Source organism: Pararge aegeria, chromosome 12 (assembly GCF_905163445.1).
Source record: "Pararge aegeria chromosome 12, ilParAegt1.1, whole genome shotgun sequence".
NCBI lineage: Eukaryota > Metazoa > Arthropoda > Insecta > Lepidoptera > Nymphalidae > Pararge > Pararge aegeria.
The window spans coordinates 2,435,083-2,456,115 of record NC_053191.1 but is presented as its reverse complement, the minus strand read 5'-3'; the positions used below and the strand labels follow the sequence as shown (position 1 = coordinate 2,456,115).

At 35.6% G+C, this 21,033-nt stretch overlaps 1 protein-coding gene across 1 annotated transcript in view; it reads right to left on the bottom strand.

Moving 5' to 3' along the window:
* Window positions 1-1,470: 1,470 nt before the first annotated feature.
* The window catches only part of LOC120627884, a 41,725-nt gene continuing 22,162 nt past the window's right edge, over window positions 1,471-21,033 (bottom strand). The window contains exons 2-6 of the mRNA XM_039896000.1: window positions 5,963-6,025; window positions 5,171-5,367; window positions 4,313-4,504; window positions 2,635-2,814; window positions 1,471-1,695 (exon numbers count right to left, since the gene is read on the bottom strand). Coding sequence (XP_039751934.1) covers window positions 1,471-1,695; window positions 2,635-2,814; window positions 4,313-4,504; window positions 5,171-5,367; window positions 5,963-6,025 — 857 coding nt within the window. The remainder of the gene's footprint in view (window positions 1,696-2,634; window positions 2,815-4,312; window positions 4,505-5,170; window positions 5,368-5,962; window positions 6,026-21,033) is intronic.

Here is a 21,033-nt window from a genome sequence, read left to right as displayed (position 1 = left end):
TTTCCTATGTATGCCATATTTTTCCGTTATGTGTAAGTTGAGTCTGTGAAATATGTGGCTAAACTTTACTTACGTTTTCTCAATAAATAAAATCAAATAATAAATACTTTAAATTATTGATGATGTTTCAATAGCATTTGCAATTGCCTGCGACTATGCCCGCGTTTTTTCGTCATTTTGAAAATCCCACTGGAACCGTCCATCTTTCCATCGACCTACCTTTGTCAAATTCAGTTAAGCTGTGTAGCCATGAAAAGGTAATAAAGCCAATTTTTTTAATCCCTGGGACAAGATTTGCTCGCTTGCAATGGACGAGTCGTTTTCGAGCATGGAAATAATTGAACAAAGGAGTAAAGAAGACCTTATTTAAATTGAGTTAAAATTCAAATTTGCTAAGCTCAATTTAAACATCAGAAGTTTTGTTAAACAGAAATAGGATTTACGCCTCTAAATCGAGGGACATTAGGTCCATTTTACTGTAACAATACAGAGTTTAATACTCCAAAACGACTCTTCGTTTGCGAGCGAGCAAATATTGTACTTATTCTACATATTATGATATATCAGTTTCCAGAATGTATTTCTATAAGATCTAATTAAGTTCGATTCAGTGGTTGCGCTTAACTTGGATAACAAATAAATAAACAAACAGTAGCCTTTGTATAAGATTTGCTTGCACTCAAACAAGGAGTCTTTTTAGAGTATGAACACTTGAACGTAGGAGCAAAATGGATTTTATTTGTATAAAATTATAGCTCAAATTTGCGTACAATTCTGTAGCTCGGGATTTTGACAGAACGTTTGTGAAACTGAAAACAGAAGTAATGGATTTGCAACTCTAAAAGTATTAACATTGGGTCCATTTTACTTTGACGATACAGAGTTTAATAATCAAAAACGACTCCTCGTTTGCGAGCGAACAAATCTTGTATTTAGGCTGCATATTAGTTTTCAGAATGTATTTCTATTAGATCTACTCAAGATCGATGCAGTGGTTACATAGATCTATATATAAGTATAAAAGAGAAAGTCTGTGGGTATGTTCCGTATAGGCGCCGAAACGGCTGGACCGATTTCAATGAAACTTTTAGGGAATCTCCGGATTGACCTGGCGAGTAATCCTGTAAAGTTTGGTGACGATCGGAGCACTCCTATTTTTGAACTGTCAAACTGTCAAATACAGCTTTTATTTACTATAATGATATTCTATTGTTGGGTGTACATGGGTGTAGATAATGATCTTCACCCGCTCGAGAATAGAATAAAAGAGAATGAATACGGAGATAAATAAATGATTTAATATATTATGAGACTTAAATTAAAAATTTAATGATGTAAGTTTATTGTTGAAATAAAATAAAGCAAAATTTTGCCCGGCGAAGCTGGCTGGGTACGCTAGTAACAAATAAATAAACAAAACAGTCACTCACTTTCGCAATCATAATATTGTGTAGTGGAATTTAATATGTCCTATGTGGCCATTCGCACCGCTTCCCTCATCTGCGCAGTTAAAGCGGCGAGTTTCCTCGCGCGCAGTGTGCGAGAGTCCTTAATCTTGGAGATTCGCAAACTGTGCGCGTCCTTCAGAGCGTTGTGTGCGGCGAAGGTTGCCCGTTTAGCCGCTTCGACCGCTTCCGCCTCTTGGCGTATCAGCGAGGTTTCCCAGGAGCTGAGGGCGTTGGTGATCGCCAGGCGCTGTGGAAATGAAAATCAGTGTTAGTGCCTGATCATTGAACTGACTCGCTAATCTAGTTAGGTTTCAACTGTAAGTAATAAACAACAATATAATAAAGTCATTTACTATATATAATAATAATAATAATAATAATAACGTTTAATTCAGATAAAAATCCATAGCTACAACCATAACAATTATCTTATTTACTACATTATAAACTAAAATTGGCCAAACCTATAAATAATAAAAAAATAGGAATCTCCTACGGTAAATACCCTCTTGAGCACTTGGTGTGTGAGTGTGCACCAACCCAGTGCTCCATAAAGGGATTTTCCCATTTATTGGTTAATATTTTCTAGATAGCGGTCGTTGGTTAAGCTAATTTTATTTTGTATTATTTATATTTTTATCGTATTGTTGGAGCTTCCGCGCATTCTGCTCATCATTGATGCAGATCTTTTTCTCATGATTCACGTAGAAGTCATCAACATGATTCTCCGCAAACATTTGTGATGCAATGCAGAAGCGCGGCAGCCCCAACAATACAATAAAAATATAAATAATACAAAATAAAATTAGCTTTCCCAACGACCGCTATCTAGAAAAAGAGATCGTCTCGGGATTCGTTGAGTCTAACAAGAAGAATACAATAAGAAGAATGCAATTTGACGGCCGATTGGCGCAGTTTGCAGCGACCCTGCTCTCTGAGTCCAAGGTCGGGGGTTCGATTCCCACAACTGGAAAATGTTTGTGTGATGAACATGAATGTTTTTCAGTGTCTGGGTGTTTATATGTATATTATAAGTATTTATGTATTATATTCATAAAAATATTCAACAGCTATCTTAGTACCCATAACACAAGCTACGCTTACTTTGGGGCTAGGTGGCGATGTGTGTATTGTCGTAGTATATTTATTATTTATTATTTATATTAATATGGTCAGCCGAGAATACCTGAGAAGCGTCTCTCAACATGGCATTTCGCCTCTTGCTGGCTTCATCAGCCTTTCTGAACGTGTGCACTAGCTCGAGCTGCTTGCACCATTGCTCCGCGACGCCGCGTCTTAATCGCTTCTCCGCTGCCAGTTGCGCACGCGCCTCTTCTTCCACTGCTTTTCCGATTATTTCCTTAATCTATGGTGACATTTATATTCAATTTATGGAGGGTAGAGGTAAGGAGAGTCATCTTATATGGGAGAAAAGTTGAAAAAGTGTCCAGTGTATGCGCTAAATAACAGTTCAAAAATCCTCCACAATGGCGCTGGTGGATGCACAGGGTATGGTATGAATGTAGCAATCGTAGATGAATTGAAGTATGCCGAGTTAAAAAATTTAATGTCATTATCGACTAAAGTAGTTAATTATTGAGAATTTCAACAACTTACGTTGTACAAAATATTGTGGTAAATATAACCTTACTTCCTTGTTTATTTTTCAAGCCTACTCTAACAATATTTATATTTGGCGCTTCTTTTAAGAGTTACCCTGATGCAAATGTGGCGCTATCCTAATTTAATACATTTTGACGACACTTTTTCATATACACAGATGACTCTCCTTACCTCTACCCTCCATAATTCAATGGATTTGCGCTTGAATGCAGCCTCTTGAATCATAAATACGTTTATTTATTGACACTGTTATAAAAATATCCCATTAGTCACATATATCTTATTAAGCTGTTCTCCGCGGTTTCACCCGCGTGAACTAAAGGTCGTAACGTAATGTTTAATTCAATGAAAAGTTAAGCGTAATTTGCTATATACTCCGCGAAAAGCAGGAGAATTTGTACGGTTCAATTTATAATTTCTTTAATCTTTCTCCACACCAAACAGATCTTTGGCAATGAAGGTACCTAATCTCAATGCACGTTTCACTCTGACACCAGATGATCCTCATATGTTGACTTTACAGTCAACGGAAAAGGTATAGCAAATGAAGCCCAATTTTCATAGAAGGCATTCTATCCAATATTTGATGTTTTATTGTCCACCTTTTAAACTGTTTACTGTGGATGAACTATGATAGTTAAATACATTAATGGTTATTTTATAAGTAATAATGTTAATCATGTATTACATAACTTTTATGTATCATCAATAGTTTTCTCAGTGCACGCCAAATAATATATAGACAAAATTTTGCCAGTGTAACGCAATGCGTTACATTTTCTAAATATTCATAAGAATCTGTATTTTTTTAAATTAGTTGAAGTTATTACTTATATAATTAAATTTTCTATTGGTAAAGGAAGGTTCGATACAAAGAAATAAAGTCGAAGTTAATATTTCCTCTTTATAATAAAGAACACACAGAAATCGTGTACACGACTAATATTGCAGCAACAAAAAAACCACACAACTGTTCGAGAAACACTATTTAGAAGTTGTCAGTAATTATTTTTACTAAGTTCTAATGTCTACATGTAATGTAATGTGTGTTATAGGAAAATGTGAAGAGTTTGTGATCTAGCAACATTCTGCGAGTGTGAAGTGAGACGTGCGCGGGGCGGCTTTACTATTTTTGGACACAATGCACTGCATGTAATAATGGCTGAACGAGGGTTTTGTATTTTCTTAATTCTGTGGTATAGATCCTTAGCGTAAGGGAAATATTATAAAACGCAGGATACCTTCCTATTCTCTCTCCAGGCTAGCATATCCGCAGCCCTCTGCTCCTTATGCCGGATACAGCTGACCAGCTGCCCAGTTTTGGCATGTTGCTCCGCCTTCCGCATCATACGCTTGTATTCATGGTAGCTTTGCTCTCGGCAACGTTTCTTACAGAGGTATTTTTTGTACTGCTCAGAACTTTCCGTCTCTACCTGGATTGATCGAACTCATTATTATCAGGCCATTTAAAATATCACTTGCTTCAACGGCAAAGGAAAACATCGTGAGAAAACCTGCATACCTAAAAGTTCTCCATAATGGTTTTAAAGGTGTGTGTGTTAATATCTACAGCGTAGTTAGCACATCTGGAAAGTGGCCTGCACCGTGGCCGTGTGCAGTCCGGGAAACTGTTTTTTCTTATGTTTTAGTGATGGACACTAGGGGTCTCAATAGATCAGAGACATACAGAAAGCGGTAGAAAGAGCTATCTATATGTGTGATAAAATCAGAAATTAGAACTGAGTTACGTAAAAGAGCCATAGCGAGTTGTGACATAAAATTGGCAATAATTAGGGCACATAGCTCGGAGGCCCGAAAGACGTTGGGGTTCCAAGGTGTTAAATGGGCGACTCCGTACAGAAAAACACAGAGTTCGAGGATCTTTCTACCAAACGAGTCGGTTGATACAAGCGGCGTAAGACCGAGGCGTGTGGATTCCCAGATTCCAGGGTATATTGCAGCTTCTATCTACCGCCCTAGAAAAGATCTTTGCCTGGGCAGTAGGACATTGACCGCGAGTAAAGAAGAAACGTCATCGAACAAAAATACACTGAAATGGTAACCTTATGGGAGAGAATAGTAATTTTTTAAGAACTTACCATTTCCCTCTCCTCTTTCTCCTTAAGCCACATCTTCTGGAACTGTTCCGCTAGCCTCTCCCGCTCGATATCTTCCTCTCTTTTTCTCGCGAGGGCTGCGAGCAACCGCCAGTCTCGATCAGGGATGGCGTCCCAGATATCACCCTTGTCGGTCTCATAGTCGAATGAAGCGACCAGACTGGATACAGTGTTTTGTACTGAAAACAAGATTAAGGATACAAGCAATTACCTACGACTTCTTCCATTTCCCAGCCGTCTGTCTTATAGTCATCTCGCCTCTTCTTCACACGGTTGCCGTACGCGGCAACTAAGCATAATAAATTTAACGGATCACGTGCAGCAGCTGCTTTGTTGCTACTTCTACCATCTCCTACGATCAACAACCCGCCTGCCCATCTGGTGATTAAGGGCAAACCCCTTATCTTTAAATTGGGAGAGGCCTTAAGTCTAGCAGTGGAATTCTTCAGGCTATTGATGATGATCATGAAGCACTCTTTCTAGAGTGCTTCTTCCAAAGTCCTATATAGGTCTATGAAATTTTGATTCGCTTTGCCCTCGTTTGATCGAGAAACACCAGATTAAGGAAACGATATTTTTGTACGACAACATCATCATGATAAGAGAACAGTTGGAGCCAAACGATCGACATTGAGATACCTAGGTGCTAATGGGGTGACAAGGAATCAGAAGTCCCTACAAATAACCTTATAGGTTCTTCAATGGACGTCCATCTCTTAAAAATGATTATCATGCTTAAAAGGTAACAGAAGAATGTGTAAAATGAAAACTTACGTGGAAATCTTCCAACAGGGGACGCCTTTCTCGGCGACACGCAGCGCGAGCGACTCGGGGACTCTGTTATAATTTTATAACAAAACACCATTATCTCTGCACATCCGTGCGTTAACACCACAATTTATCTATCTACACAGCACAATGGTGGGAAAACTAAACCGCCACTCCGTATGATTTGGTATACGAATAACGTAAGAGGTTTCTCTAGCTAACTAGAGATTTGGGTGTTTCCGCATGCGTCGAATTGGTCTTTCAACTGATATTTTGGAACTAATACTTCTTGCGTAGAACCAGTTTTGTTTTAGCCCATAGGAGCAAATTGCGCTATTGCTTATGGCATCTCGTCTTGCTCCTTAAATAGCAGCGGAAAAAATTTACTTAGCTTGGAAGTACTAGTTTTTTGTTAACGATTGTAGTTATCACTATCACCTTAAAACAATTGATAAATGCTTTACAAGTGTTATTGTCTGCCAACTATTTGAATAATAAAGGACTTGACTTTGTTTAGGCGCTTAAATAATAATTGAATTAATAATGCAACAAAACTTGTGTTGATGTTGACGTTGCTACGCGGTTATTGATCAAATACTTTTTGTTTCGGTTCCAAATTGTCTTTAAGCCTCGTAACTTAGCCTTAAGTAAGTACTTATTGATTATTTTGGTACCGTAAAAAGAAAACGATTTTGTATAAGTGTCATTTTCTTACGGTTGTTAACTTCCTGTATTACCTATTTTGATGTATTTTGACTGGATAGACTGTTTTATTTCCTAAAAAATAAACTAATAAAAACGCGGGTCCACTTAACAATACATAAAGAGATAGTGTTTCGAAGAAAAACAAAAAAATATTTAGTACTAACTTAAGTTTATTCGCGCAGAATAGATATCTCCATATCTACGTATGATTGAACAAAAATGGAAACAAACTTGTCGAGAATCTGTTATCATCGCTTATCAGTTAAGAGATATCACAGTATGCGATATGCCAGTTAAAATCGCACCATTGCCCGGCGATGACGTAGCCATGGATAAGGAGCGGAAACCCATTGTAAGGAGGCCCGACGTCTTGAGGAAACTTAACGCAGAAAACCTGCACTTTATAGAACGAGGTCTACTCGGCGATCTTCCTGATAGGTTCAAACCTACTCCAAATTATCCTGTCAGAGGCCAGTCCAATGAACTTGTCGAGGCTAAACCCACCAGTTTATTATCAGCATGTTTACCAGTCATCCCGGACTACCCATCACCGACCTACGAAAGGTTTTCTTCGGACGAAGAAGAGAAGTCACCACTCAAAAAATCCTTCAGCTTCCGCGACAAATTTCGCATGAGCTTCTTCGGAAAAGAACGACGGGAAAGCGTTGATAAACCCAAGTGGAATACAATTGTCGAGGAAGAAAAGGCGAAGGAATTGAACCCCAGCTTACTGGGGCCAAAGCACAGCCCGCGAAGTGACAGTGAGCACAAATCGCACAACCGCTTTTGGTTTTTTCGAAACAAAGCAATGGGGGACAGGAAAAGTCCATCGCCAATATACACTAGAAGTAAAAGTTTCGAGTTTCTCCCAAGAGCTATAGAAGAAGGGCAGGAAAAGGTGCGACAGAAATTGAAAAAGAACAGCTTATCTTACGCCTTCGGTAGTAGTGATTCCGTTGTGGACAATATTTCTGTAGAGAGTCTAGAATACATCGCTGACGTTTACTCGGATAAAGTAAACAATGTGTGCCTTAAAAGCTTCAAAGGCCTGCAAGAAGAAGACCACTATTCGAGTTCAACATCTACAACAGCGTCAGCTTCCGCATCAAGTGGAATATCGATTAACATCCTGAAAACAGAATCAGTACAGGACCTCCTGGATGAATTCCATAAGACAGTGGATATGTTCAGCGAGAACTATCTCAGCGACAGTGAACCTTACACAAGAACATCGAAGGAAGTAGCTGTTAAGGAGAAAAGGAAGAGTTCCTCCTTCAATGCGTTGCCAACACCGAAAATAGTGCAAGTGGCGAAAGTGAATAAAGTGAGTGAAGATTTCAAAGTGGAGTTGTCGAATATTTTGAAAGTGAAACGTGTGAGTGAATGTGCCAAGAGTGCTCGAAGGGGTTCAGTGACGGACTGGTTCGTGTTGGAGGATAAGCAGGCTCCTGCGCCGCTTCAGGTCCACGATAGAACTGAGGAGAATAAGTACAGGAGAGCCCAGAAGAAGGAGACCAGTCGCGTTAGAAGAATAAGCTCTACGAAATATGTAAGTAAAAACTATTTCATACAATCGGCTATTTTTCTTTATACATCCGTAAGGCAATTTAAATAATATATATCAGTCGTACCACCATTTTATTTCTATGGTGGGGAACTAAAAGGTAGTAACCAAGCAAATATCGAGGGCTCCTGCAAGAAATCTCTTTAAAGATACGATTCCTTCGATTGTCCTTCTTCACTTCCTGTCCTTTCTTATGTTTGTTTTAATAAGAGTTTTTGGGATTTTGAAAGTTCGTTCATAATATCACCATTTAATTTATGATAAGTCTCTTTTATATGCATACTAGCCGTTTCCAGCCCGCTTCGCTGGGCGAATTGAAAAAGGAAATAAATTACATTTTATGTTTCATTTTTATTTATTTTTTTCATATTTTTATTATTCTCCTTTTTTTTTATTTTTGTATGAACATAAATAGGCCCCGCGGATAGAACTGTAAGCATCGATATTGTTTAGACTTACTCAAATTCCAAATTCCATCGATTTAGCCTGTATCTTTCATCCAGGTGATTTTTCTCACTAATATTCATTGTAACTTTCAATGTGCAATCATTATAACATTTCCGTGCCTTTCTTCAAAAAATTAATAATAATTGACATGAAGAAAAAAATTTGAAATGAGCATTGAAAGTTTAAGTTAAAGTCATTGCAAGTCTCATATGTGAAGTTTAAATCTGTCTAAAATCCGCTCGAAGATCTTTTTTATATTACATATAGAACACTCTCACTAAATTTGGAGTCTATAGGAGCTATCGCTTGGAAATTGAAAATTTTCATTGTTAACGCCCCCGCAATCTTCTTTGGGGTGGGATATCGTAAAATTTGTTCATAAATCATTTTTACATCACTTATAGAAAATTCCTACAAAATTTGGAGCTTGTAGGAGCTTTAGCTGGAAAATTAAAAATATTAATTGTTAACACCCACCCCCGCAACTCCCTGTGGGGTGAGCTATCGTAAAATTCGTTCATAGCCTATTTCTACACCTCTTACAGAAGATTCCTACCAAATTTGAAGTCTATAGGAGCTATAGTTTAAAAACGGGAATTGTTCATTGTTAACGCCCCCGCAATCCCCTTTGGGGAATGAATTTCTTAAAATCTATTCATAGCTGACCTCTACATAGCAAAAGTAATATTCCTACCAAGTTTCACGTTTCTAAGTCTTATGGTTCCCGAGATTTCGTGGTGAGTGACTATTTAGATGGGAATTCTTCGATTATCATCGAAATTTTAAACTTGTTATCGGGCTTTTTTAAAATTTTCTTACATACAAAACTTTCTCCTGACAATTCTGAAGATAAAAAAAAAGCCCAATTCAAAAAATAGATAGCCATAAACCATCTAGGAAAAATTTCGCATCGAATGGTGGTAGTTTCATGTCGATACGATCAGTGGTTTAGGCGTGATTGAGCCTCAAACGAAGACCATTTTCATTATATATATATAGATAATAAACCACTTGTACGTGTTTGTCGCCAAAATCCAAACCAAACTTCAAACCGAAATCACAAAAAGTAATCAAGGAATCTACTTGATATTTTTACACAACATTGTATTTGTATTAAAGCGTATTTTTTTATTTATATTGAGTGATTAAGAGTGAGATACTCGAATATAACTAAAAATTAAATGTGACATTTTGAAATACTTTATTAAAAAGCGAAATAGTTCAGTTAATTAGCTACTGAAGGAATGTAAATATTAGTAGTATTTGCGCGTTATCTACATTATTAATCAGAGTTTCAACTACTATCCCAAACCTTGGACGATATAGATAATTAGTACCAATATTGCTACATATTGATATTGTGTATTTCGATTTTTGCGTTTGGCCAAATTCAATATGTACCTATTATATAAGCCGACTTCCGAAAACAGCGAAGTTTAAGAGTTTTTAAGTATCATTGGTTTTCGCCTGAATTAAAGAAATGAGGAGGTTCTCGATTTGACTGTTTGTATTTGTTACGCGACTACCTCGCCAATTAAACACTGATTTTGATGATTCTTTTTTGTTTGGTATGTCATACCTCAGAGGTGGTCCAATTTTAATTTGGTAAAGATCTACTGGGGGATCCTGGGAAAACGAGGGAACTCTTCAAATGTTAAAGGAACACCTATAGCAAGTATTTTTTATTGTAACTTGAGCATTTTCTTTCGAAAAGTACAATTTATTCACGTCATACTGATAATGAAGGCCGAGGATGGTCACCGAAACTATACAATAGTACGTATTACACTAGTTGCGCTTGTGATGATGGTATATAAATATAGTACGACAATACACACATCGCCATGTAGCCCCAAAGTGAGCGTAGCTTGTGGGTACTAAGATAACTGATGAATATTTTTTTTTTTTATGAATATTATAGATAAATACTGACAATGTACAAATACACCCAGAGTGTCTGGGTGTTTATTTGTACATTGTCAATAATGTCGATTCGATTTAAGATAGTATTATTAAAGAAAGTAGGAATTACTTTAAGAACATATATTTTTGGCATGCCATCATAGATGGCATAAATTGTTTGTTGTTCCTCATATTTGGATCACGCGAATCGCTTCGTGAAAAATTTAAACAAATAGGTATCCTTACAGTAGCTTCGCAATATAGTTATAATAATATAGTCTTTGTGAGACAAAATATTACTCTTTATAAACAAAAAGCTGATTTCAACAATCGACTTACCAGAAACGGACATAAATTAGTGATATCTTCATATCGTCTACGAAAGGTGCAGAACTCCTTTGTAGGCTTATACAACATGATTCCTAAGGTAATTCTTGACTTACCAATACCTACATTTAAAAAATGTGTAAAAACACATCTGATACAGCGAGGTTACTACTATACATTTGATGAATTCCTTAATGTCGAGGTAGATTGGAAGCAACCAGCCTCGCTCTCATCTCCCGCAAGATAGAAAAATGATTGTAAATGTTGATGTTGGAAAAGAGCAACTACTGAGTTTCTTGCCGGCTCTTCTCGGTAGAATCTGCTTTCCGAACCGGTGGTAGAGTCACTCCAAACATTTATACTTTACGTTTCAAAAGTGCTTATAAAGTAGGCCTACTTGAAATAAATGAATTTGAATTTGAATTTATTTTATCTACCAACATTGTGAAACCAATCAGCAAATAAACGAATTTAATTAAATTAAATTGCCCGTACAGATTCTCCTGCTTTTCGCGTAGGATAGCGCAGTATATGAACAAGCTTCTAGTTAATTGTAGAGTCCAGCAGTGGGCTGTAATAGGCTATAGATTAATACGCCAACGTAATTATTGTAAAAGCACGACATTCAGTCAATAAAACTGTAATAATTTCTTAATCAAGTGTAGGTACAACACAGTCTATAATCCTGTACGAGATGATATATCTATTGCCGTTATCAGTCGTTGAACGAGATTAGGATGTGATATGATACGTGTGCAGATCTCACGTCCGATTGTCCGATAGACAATTGTTTTATTGTGAGAATAAGAGGAATATTCTTATAAGAGATAGAACCACTCCTCCATTTTTTAGTGTTTCATGTACAAAGGCAAGATAGTGCGCTTTTATCTGTTTGTCTATTTTTCCTTTCGTATGTCATGAATCTGTAGTTCGTAATTAACAAATTTTGTACAACACAGAAACACATGTAATAGAAAATAAGAATACATAAAACTTAAATTACATATATATATCATAATGAATAAATATACATAAATGAGACAGAGAGTACAATTTGGTGGCGCTATTGCTACATATCGATCTGTTTCAGATAACCAAAAGTGTAGAAAAACCGTGTAGGCGAATGAATGAATGCAATCTTATTGTACACAAAAGAAAAGAATATAACAAAAAATAATAATACCTACATAGGACGAAATAAGACAGGATACAATTTGGTGGCTTTATTGCTATATAGCGATCTCTCTCAGGCAGCCAAAGGTGTAAAAACAAGGTGTAGACGAATGAATGAATAGACTCCTATTGTGCACGAAAAAAAAATATTACAGAAAATAAGAATACATAAAGCAAATTAGACACTCTTATTGCATAAAGGAAAAAAATACAGAAACTAAGAAAACACAGAGCAAATTAGACAGAGTATACAATTTGGTGGCCTTATTGCTACATAGCGATCTCTTACAGGTAACCAAATGTAGTAGGTGTAGACAAATAAATAAATGAATGAATACGCTTTTGTTGTACACCACAGATAAATAAGAAAATAAGAATAGGTTAATAAAAAACAAACCTATTATAATGTTAAGGATTGCTTAAACGATAAAAAAGCTTGGGTGTGAATTGCTCTAACTTCATAGCTTGATATTATTTTCTGTGAGATGGTGATAACAAAAAAAAAATTAACACGGCTATGTTTGTTGCAATGCTCTTCTTCTTAAACCAGGGCGCGTTTGGAACCCTCGTGGCTTTAGGTTTTAGTTGGCGAACGAAGTTATCCCCATCCCCTTACAATTATGTAACCACGCATCATAAGTGCCTGTAATAGGCCTACATTAATAAAGAATTTTTGAATTCCAATTTGAATTTGATAAGGTATGGGGTGTTATGATGATAATAAATTGATAAACGACTAAGACACCAGGAGGTATCTTTGCATCGTCCGAGTCCATGTAGGACTGCGGTGCAACGATAATGCAGTCGTATTTATATCAAAATACCCACCAACTACAATGTCATGAACATTAATATCTGGCAAATATGGATTTTTAATTATAAAAAGTTTAATTATTTACCCACTTTATAAATTTACTGTAACAAAATGTAACTCGTTTAGTATCACGAGAATTGCGCCTTGTGACACAATTGATTACGCAGTGACACTCGCCCGCCAACGTGACACAGTTAGTGGCTGGCTCTTAATTAGTGGAAAAGTGTCAATTGCGCACTTGCACCCGCAAATGATACCTACCTGCTACTGAGACAACAACGGTGCGGCCTTAATAAGTGACATGAGACACGCATGTAGACCGGAAAGCCATTATGGAGTGGAAAATAACAAGCCTAGATTTAGCCTGGTCCACTGTTCCAGAAAAAGGTTTTAGATAGATAGATTGATAAAGTCTTTATTGCACAAATTGAAAGTGAAAACAAGAAATAACAAAACGAAACAAAATATATATATATACAAAAAATATATACATACTAGATGTGCCCTGCGGCGTCGTCCGCGTAATTTTATGAGGCAGCGTACTGCTACATAGTCTACACCTAGAGTCAGTCATATATGAGATTTTGAGATTTTTCACAAACATTTTTTTTTCTTACGTAATTTTATTTTTCAATGAAAATTATACTTTATTATTACTAATACCTCCAAGAATATGTATAAAAAGTTTCATAAAGATCGGTTCAGTAGTTTTCGAGTGAAACCGTAACAAACAAACTTACATTCATATTTATAATATTAGTAGGGAAGTAAGGATATAAAATGCGCAAAGGCGGTCTTGAAGGATCTCCTCCAGACAACCCTTTATGGTAGAATGAAGCGAGGGAAAACGGGATAGTGCAACAGTTTTCAAACTAATCTATATAAAAGGCAAAGGTTACTGACTGACTGATTGACTGACTGACGGATCGGGTAAAATTTTGAACGGACTGAATTGAAGTGGACTGTAACCGTATTAATATTAGCCGTAAAAATAAACTTGTAGTGCCGTTTACTAGGCTGCATAAAATTATTAATTCATTTAAGGGTAATTGTATATCTTTTTATAACAAATTACCAGATGGAATCCTCGAGATGTCTCTCAATAAGTTCAAAGTTCATATAAAACGTAAGCTCATATAAAAATCCTATTATAATATTAAGGTATACATGTATGATAAAAAAGCTTGGGTATGAATTGCTCTTACTTCATAGCTCCACATTAACTAGACTGTGAGATGGTGATAACAAAAAAAAACCTGCACTCAAAAAAAAGAAAGCCAACTAAGAGAGATTTTCTTTTAGTTGACGTTATATAAATTATAACAATTATGATAATAAACATAACAACAAAAGCTGATTAGTTATAGCAGCAAGTTCATTATAGATTGAGCTAATAATGTAGGTATGTTCATTGATTCTAACAAATAAATACGTTGTTTCTATTATTATTTACTTCTTTGTATGATTAGATCATTTTTAATTATTTAGCTTAAACAGGTACGTAAATTGAATCAGTTAAGAATATGCCTTAGTTAAGTAACAATAATAGGAGCAATACAGTTGCCCAGTCCATTGAATTATGATAAACAATCATTATCATCTCATTTGATGTATCTATGTTCTTGTTAGGCTCGTATGGAATCAAGATGCTTGATCACAACAATCACTATGTTGTTAGGAATAACCAATTTTTTTTTAGAGTGTGGCTAAGTTTGTTGTGGGCTCTTCTTAGACCTTAGACCAGGGCGCGTATGCAGTTACCATCACTAACATTAGTGTAACATGTTAAATGTATGGACGCTTCATAAGTGCCTGTAATAAGGTCTACATGAATAAAACATTTTAGAATTTGAATTTGAATTTGAACACAGATTGTTATTACAACGTAGGCATCTGCTAAGAAAGGATTTTTAAAAGTTCCAACCCTCAGAGGGTTAAATGGGGGATGAAAGTTTGTAAAAAAAAACTTTGATTTTAGGCTTTCGATTAAAAATTTAGAAATACGTATTTCCAAAATTACATTAGAAATACGTATTACGTTTCAAAAATTTTAAAAGATCCAACTCCAAAGGCGAAAATAGGGGATAAAATCATATTGTAAAAGTCATCATGATATAAATTAAAGTTTCTGATTTTTTAAGTAATTTACTTTTATATTTCACTATTAGCAGCAAGACTTTTTTTTAAACCTTTGTTGTAAAAATTTACCAAATCAAAAATTTAACTTAACGTGAGCGAAGCGGGCAAAAGCTAGTCATACAATCAACATAAAATGAAATACCTATCAACATATATACATATATATATCGATATATACACATAAATATATAATATATATATAAACATACAAAAGAACAGTATACACTATATCGTATTAGATAAATAAAATTATTTTAGGCGATTTCTAAATATGTTTACTGTCTGTGTGTTTTAATGTCCAATGGAAATGGAAAAGAGCAACTGCTTAGCGAACAATATAGAAAGTTTTTCAACATAAAAAGAGAGAAATGTTATTATCTACTAAACATTAGGTACAACAAGGATGCAAGTAATTTTCAGTCGCGAAGTAAATTGCAACTCTGATAGAAATTGTGGGTGTACAACGATATACAGAATACGTCTGCGTAACCCTTTCGAGTGTTCAACGGTGTATGTTGCGTAAAGCGTAAACAATGCGATTAGAAACAATCGCGGTTGATTTGCTGTCCTTTTTTGAAGAGTTCCGTTGTCTGTCTTCCAAATTAATCATCAGGTCTGTATTCAATTTAAAAGGGACTATTGCGGAATAAAAAAATTAAAGCGGTAATAGCCCAGTGGTAAGACTTCGGCTTCACTTTTGGGGGGCCGAGTTCGAATCCCAGCACGCACCTCTAACTTTTCTAAGTTATGTGCGTTTTAAGTAATTAAAATATCACTTGCTTCAACGGTGAAGGAAAACATCGTGAGGAAGATTGCATGCCTGAGAGTTCTCCGTAATGTTCTCAAAGGAGTGTGAAGTCCACCAATCCGCACTGGGCCAGCGTGGTGCACTACGGCTTTAACCCTTCTCATTGGGGGAGGAGACCCGTGTCCTGTGGTGGGCCGGTAATGGGTTTATATGTTGATGACGATTATGGTTGCGGAATGTGTTATGTTATAAGGCGGAGGTGGACAAAGAAATTATACTTAGTTAAAAGCATAGAGAAACTACGTACTCAATAATTATGTCTTATATACGCATACATACTCGTATTATGTCAGATAAAACAACAAAACACGTATAGCAAATAATGAATAGCTATTCCTTTTACCAGGTGGGTTACCTGGTAAAAGGAATAACCCTTTCAGTGAGGTTACCCGAAAGATAGTGGTTCTATTCATTTATTTCTTTATTTATTTGGGTTTACAAACAACAACATAGTATCATATTACACAATGGTATACATAGTACGAATAATTACTCACTGCGGCGTCAACTGCGTAAACCACATATTACAAGAAATATTTGTGTAATGAGGCTTATTCAAAACCTAATAAGACATTATTGTTGCAACAATTACTACAAAAATAAAAAAAATGTTGGAAGGAAATCTTACAATTATTTATTAATATATTGTGATCGCAAAACGTTGTCTGTAACAGTAATTGATTATCACCCGGAATACTAGTATATAAATTTAATTTTAAGACTATTTTAAAGGAACTATGACCAACTTCTTATATGCGCCTATTCGCGTAGAAAAAATGTCTATATTATTAAAGTTCCCGTTATATGATTGTGTCATTCTGAATAATGGAGAACGCTTGCCTGCATTGGTGCGACACATAGTAGTAGCAAAAAGCTGATGCCTTCCATTTTTTTGTATAGGTGTTCTAAAGGGTATTCTATAACAAAGTTTTCGGGTTAAGGTAATACAGTCATATTTATTATGACACAAGTCATATAAGAGCATCGCTTCCAGTTGTTTTCGTTCTCCTTCTGAAGGGTTACTGTTTTAAAGGGTTTTGAAATTTAACGGTCTTCCGGTTCTGCCTGCGAGTCTGCCGTCACCGTGTGCGCGCATTACGAAACCAATTACTATTATGCATCTCCGTGCTAACTATTACAACTGCTAGTAACGCTTGTATGTATTTTGATTCTCACCGCGCCAATATTAAATCATCATTAAAATCGCATAAGGCGAGTGAAAGTCTGCGATCGTGAGACCGACTCACGGGCGGTAATGAATTGACATCACGAGCGATTGTCTTTCCGTTCAAGCGCAAGGCAAAAGGTATGGGTGATTTCATGCCATGGTATTGAAAGAGCAACATCTGGTGACAGTATGGTCTTGTATAAATCGTAGTTTTAACATCCATAAATAAATAAACGTGGGTAGAAAATCTCACACTTGGCACACAGAGGTCCTAGAATCGAAGTATTTTTTTTACACACCCCTTCAGCCATGCTGCTAGGCGGCAGAACTAAGCATGGTGATAACATTATAACTTCAAAATTCAAAAAATTCTAAATTAATTTATTTCAAGTAGGCCTAATATAAGCACTTTAGAAACGTCAAGTCTGTCTGTTTGGAAGGCAGATTCCACCGAGAAGAAGTCGGCAAGAAACTCAGCAGTTGCTCTTTTCCAACATTAACAATTTACATTTGACATTTTAACATTCATTTTTCTATCTTTTGAGAGATGAAAGCGGAGCCGGATGCTTTCAAGCAACCTTTTCATTAAGAAATTCATCAATCGTATAGTAACCTCGCTGTAATAAATGTGTTAACATATTCTTTAAATGTATGCATTGGTAGGTCCAAAATTACCTTAGGAATCATACTATAAAAGCGTATACTCAATCTCACAAATGACTTCTGTACCTTTCGCAGACGATATGCAGATGTCACTAATTTATGACCATTTCTTGTAAGTCGACTGTTTATATCCACTTTTTGTTTATAAAGACTAATACTATATTATTATAAATATATTGTGAAGCTACAGTAAGTGTACCTATTTCTTTAAACTTCTCATGGAGGGATTCGCGTGATTTAAGTTTACATATTGATCGTACAGCTCTTTTCTGCAATATAAATATAGTTTCGATATCAGCAGCTTTGCCCCATAACAAGATTTCGTAGGACATAACACTTCCTGGGCTCTTACTACTATCACTTATTAATCTCTGTCAATTCTGAACCTTAATGTTTTCTATTAAATTGCTAGATGCATTGGTTTGAACCGAAACCATTTACCGTATTTTTTGTGGAGAGACTAATTATAATTTTTTGAATTGTACATTCAAGTAGCACACATAACAGATAATAACCGAAATATAATCTAAGTATAAATCATAAGTTGCGTTCTAAGCAAAAAAACCAAGATAAAAACATTAAAAAATGGTTACGTTACTCGGAATACAGAACAATTAAATCTATGGTACGAGTACAATGTACATAGAACTGTAGGTACCTACTGTGTTTTATAGAACAGAATTTAATTATAAATAGTTACAGAAGTAGGTACTTAAAATAGGAGACTGTGTCACTTTCTCGGTCTAAGATCCTAACTCTGCCCTAGTACTGAGAATTCCTTAAACAAGGGATCATTTTTTTACATTTTCCTTATAATTAATCAATCAATCAATCAAAAATACTTTATTGCACACAAGAAATAAATAAAAGAGAACAAAGTTACAAGTCATTTAAATTTGTGTAATGAAATCAGTTTAATATATAGGATACGTTCAAAAACGCTAATATATGGTGAATTGTACCACAGCGATATAATTTACAATAACGTTTGTCCCTTTTGCAACAGCTCGACTATCGAGAGGCGTGGCGTTAAATTGTAATAGTAGTAGAGTGGGTACCAATGAGAATACAAACACAGCGTTGCAGGTCCATATAAAGCAATGGTGTGTAGACTATACCATTGCACAATATAAATAATCCTCCTAACCTATTTGGATATAAAAACTAAGTTGAAAACTGCCCATGTGCATTATCTATTATTACAGTGGCAACCTTGAACATATCGATGAGTATCCACTGGCTCCTTCCAAATATCGATGTGTTTCAGTTGACAATCTAACCGAAAAATCCTTAGGTACTAATATTACAAATGCGAGTTTGTTTTTCCTTCCTTAACTTGCTAACTAAGCCCCCAATGAACTTTAGTAAGATAGGCGGGGAGTAAAGTCAAAGTCAAATATATCTTTATTCAAATAGGGATATAGATGGCACCTTTGATGCGTACATTAACATTTAAAATATGACATAGAAGTGAGTTGATGGCGATTACTAAAAACATGAACTTAAAAATAAAGCTACAAGGGTTCCAAACGCACCCTGGTCTAAGAAGAAGCCCACAACAAACTTAGCCGGTTGTTTTTTTTGTTATAACCATAGTATAGTATATTAGTAGGGATAGGGATAGGGATTATAAATATTATTTATTTATCGCTTCCCTTTCACACGCTTCGTTTTTTTGTTACGCTTTCACGCGTAAAAACTACTAAACCGACCCTCACGAAACTTTGTACACATATTCTAGGAAGTGTTAGAACTGACTTATTTGACTTTGACTAATATAGGATACTTTTTATCTCGACATTAAGCTCGGTTCCTTTGGGAGAGGGGATGAAAGTTTTTGACGATTTTACATCATAACTCCGACAAATTATAACCGATATAAATAATTAATTTTGTACTATAGAAGTTTAATTTTGCCCAAATTTTGTGTAGATATGATGAATGTGGTTGGAGATAGAGGACAGAACTCCTCAGCGGACAGCAGCAAACCCCTCATTTAAGGCTTAGTGATACTGAATACTTAATTTTTTTTTAGAACAACTGAATTGAATGCCACATCAAAAACAAACGCAGGTGAAGTCGCGGGAAACAGCTAGTTTATAGTATATTCCATTTTCCATTCCTTTATTACTGTCATTTTGCCTAATTCACTTTTAATTATTCTTTTGATGTTCCTCATCGCAAGAACATTGATGATAGAATTTCTTTACAATAGCATTGAGTCGGTAGGTGCTGGGTAGGTATAGTTAAGGACGCACGTGCATCCGGGACACGTGCACATGTGTTATGGATCATAAAGACGGGGCACGTAAGTATAAACTTACTGGGTGCAAGCACATATCCCAATTATAAACAAAAAAACGTTTTGTTGGTCCTTAGGCCGAGTTATTATTAAGAATTTGGTTTAAAGCTTTGAGCATTTTTTTTATTCCTATTTTTTAGTCTAGTCTCATACAAGACTAAAAGTTTATAAAAAATTATCCCATATTTATAATCTCAAAGTGCCCACATTCATAAACATTGGTTGGGAATTAAATATAATTTTGATGGTTTCTTGAAAATTACTTATTAATTAAATATTCATTATTAGCGCATTTGAAAATAATCCTCATTAATCTGATAATATATCTGGCAAATATGAATTTATAGATATCAATAATTATTCAGTTTAAGAATTTATCCACTTTATAAAATTACTGTAACTCTTGTTTCGGAACTAGATGTTTGTAGCCAATTTTAGAAGTGGGTTTGGATCAAATAACCCATGTGGGCTGACGAACGATTTGTGATAGTTTTTGCTAGAAGTTGGTAGGAATATATTAGATCAGAAGATGAATATTCAAACAAATAATTTTGCAGATGGGTCATTTATGATAGTGGGGTTAGGGTTAAATGGGGTACTGAAATTTTCTCTCGTTTGGTGAGACTCGTTTTTAGCCCCCGACGCAAAAACGACGGGGTGTTATAAGTTTGAGATATCTGTGTGTGTGTGTGTGTGTGTCTGTGGCATTGAAGCTCGCGAACGGATGAACCAATTTCGATTATGTTCTTATTATTTAAAAGTTGAATTAGTCGTGAGTGTACTTAGCTATGTTTGATGAAAATTGGTCCAAAATGGCCGCCGCTATAAAATGGCGGATTATATATTTTTTCACAACTCAAAACACAACTTCCACAATATAGGTATCAAATAAAAGGGCTTGATTAGTAGGATATGGCAAATTTCAAATCCAAGATGGCCGCCACGACACAACTGCAAACAACTTCTTTTTTTACAACTCTCTCATTAAAAGGCTATCAAATGCAAGTGCTTTACTTGTAGTGTAATTAATATACGGTTAATTAAAAGACGAGGATATTTTTAATT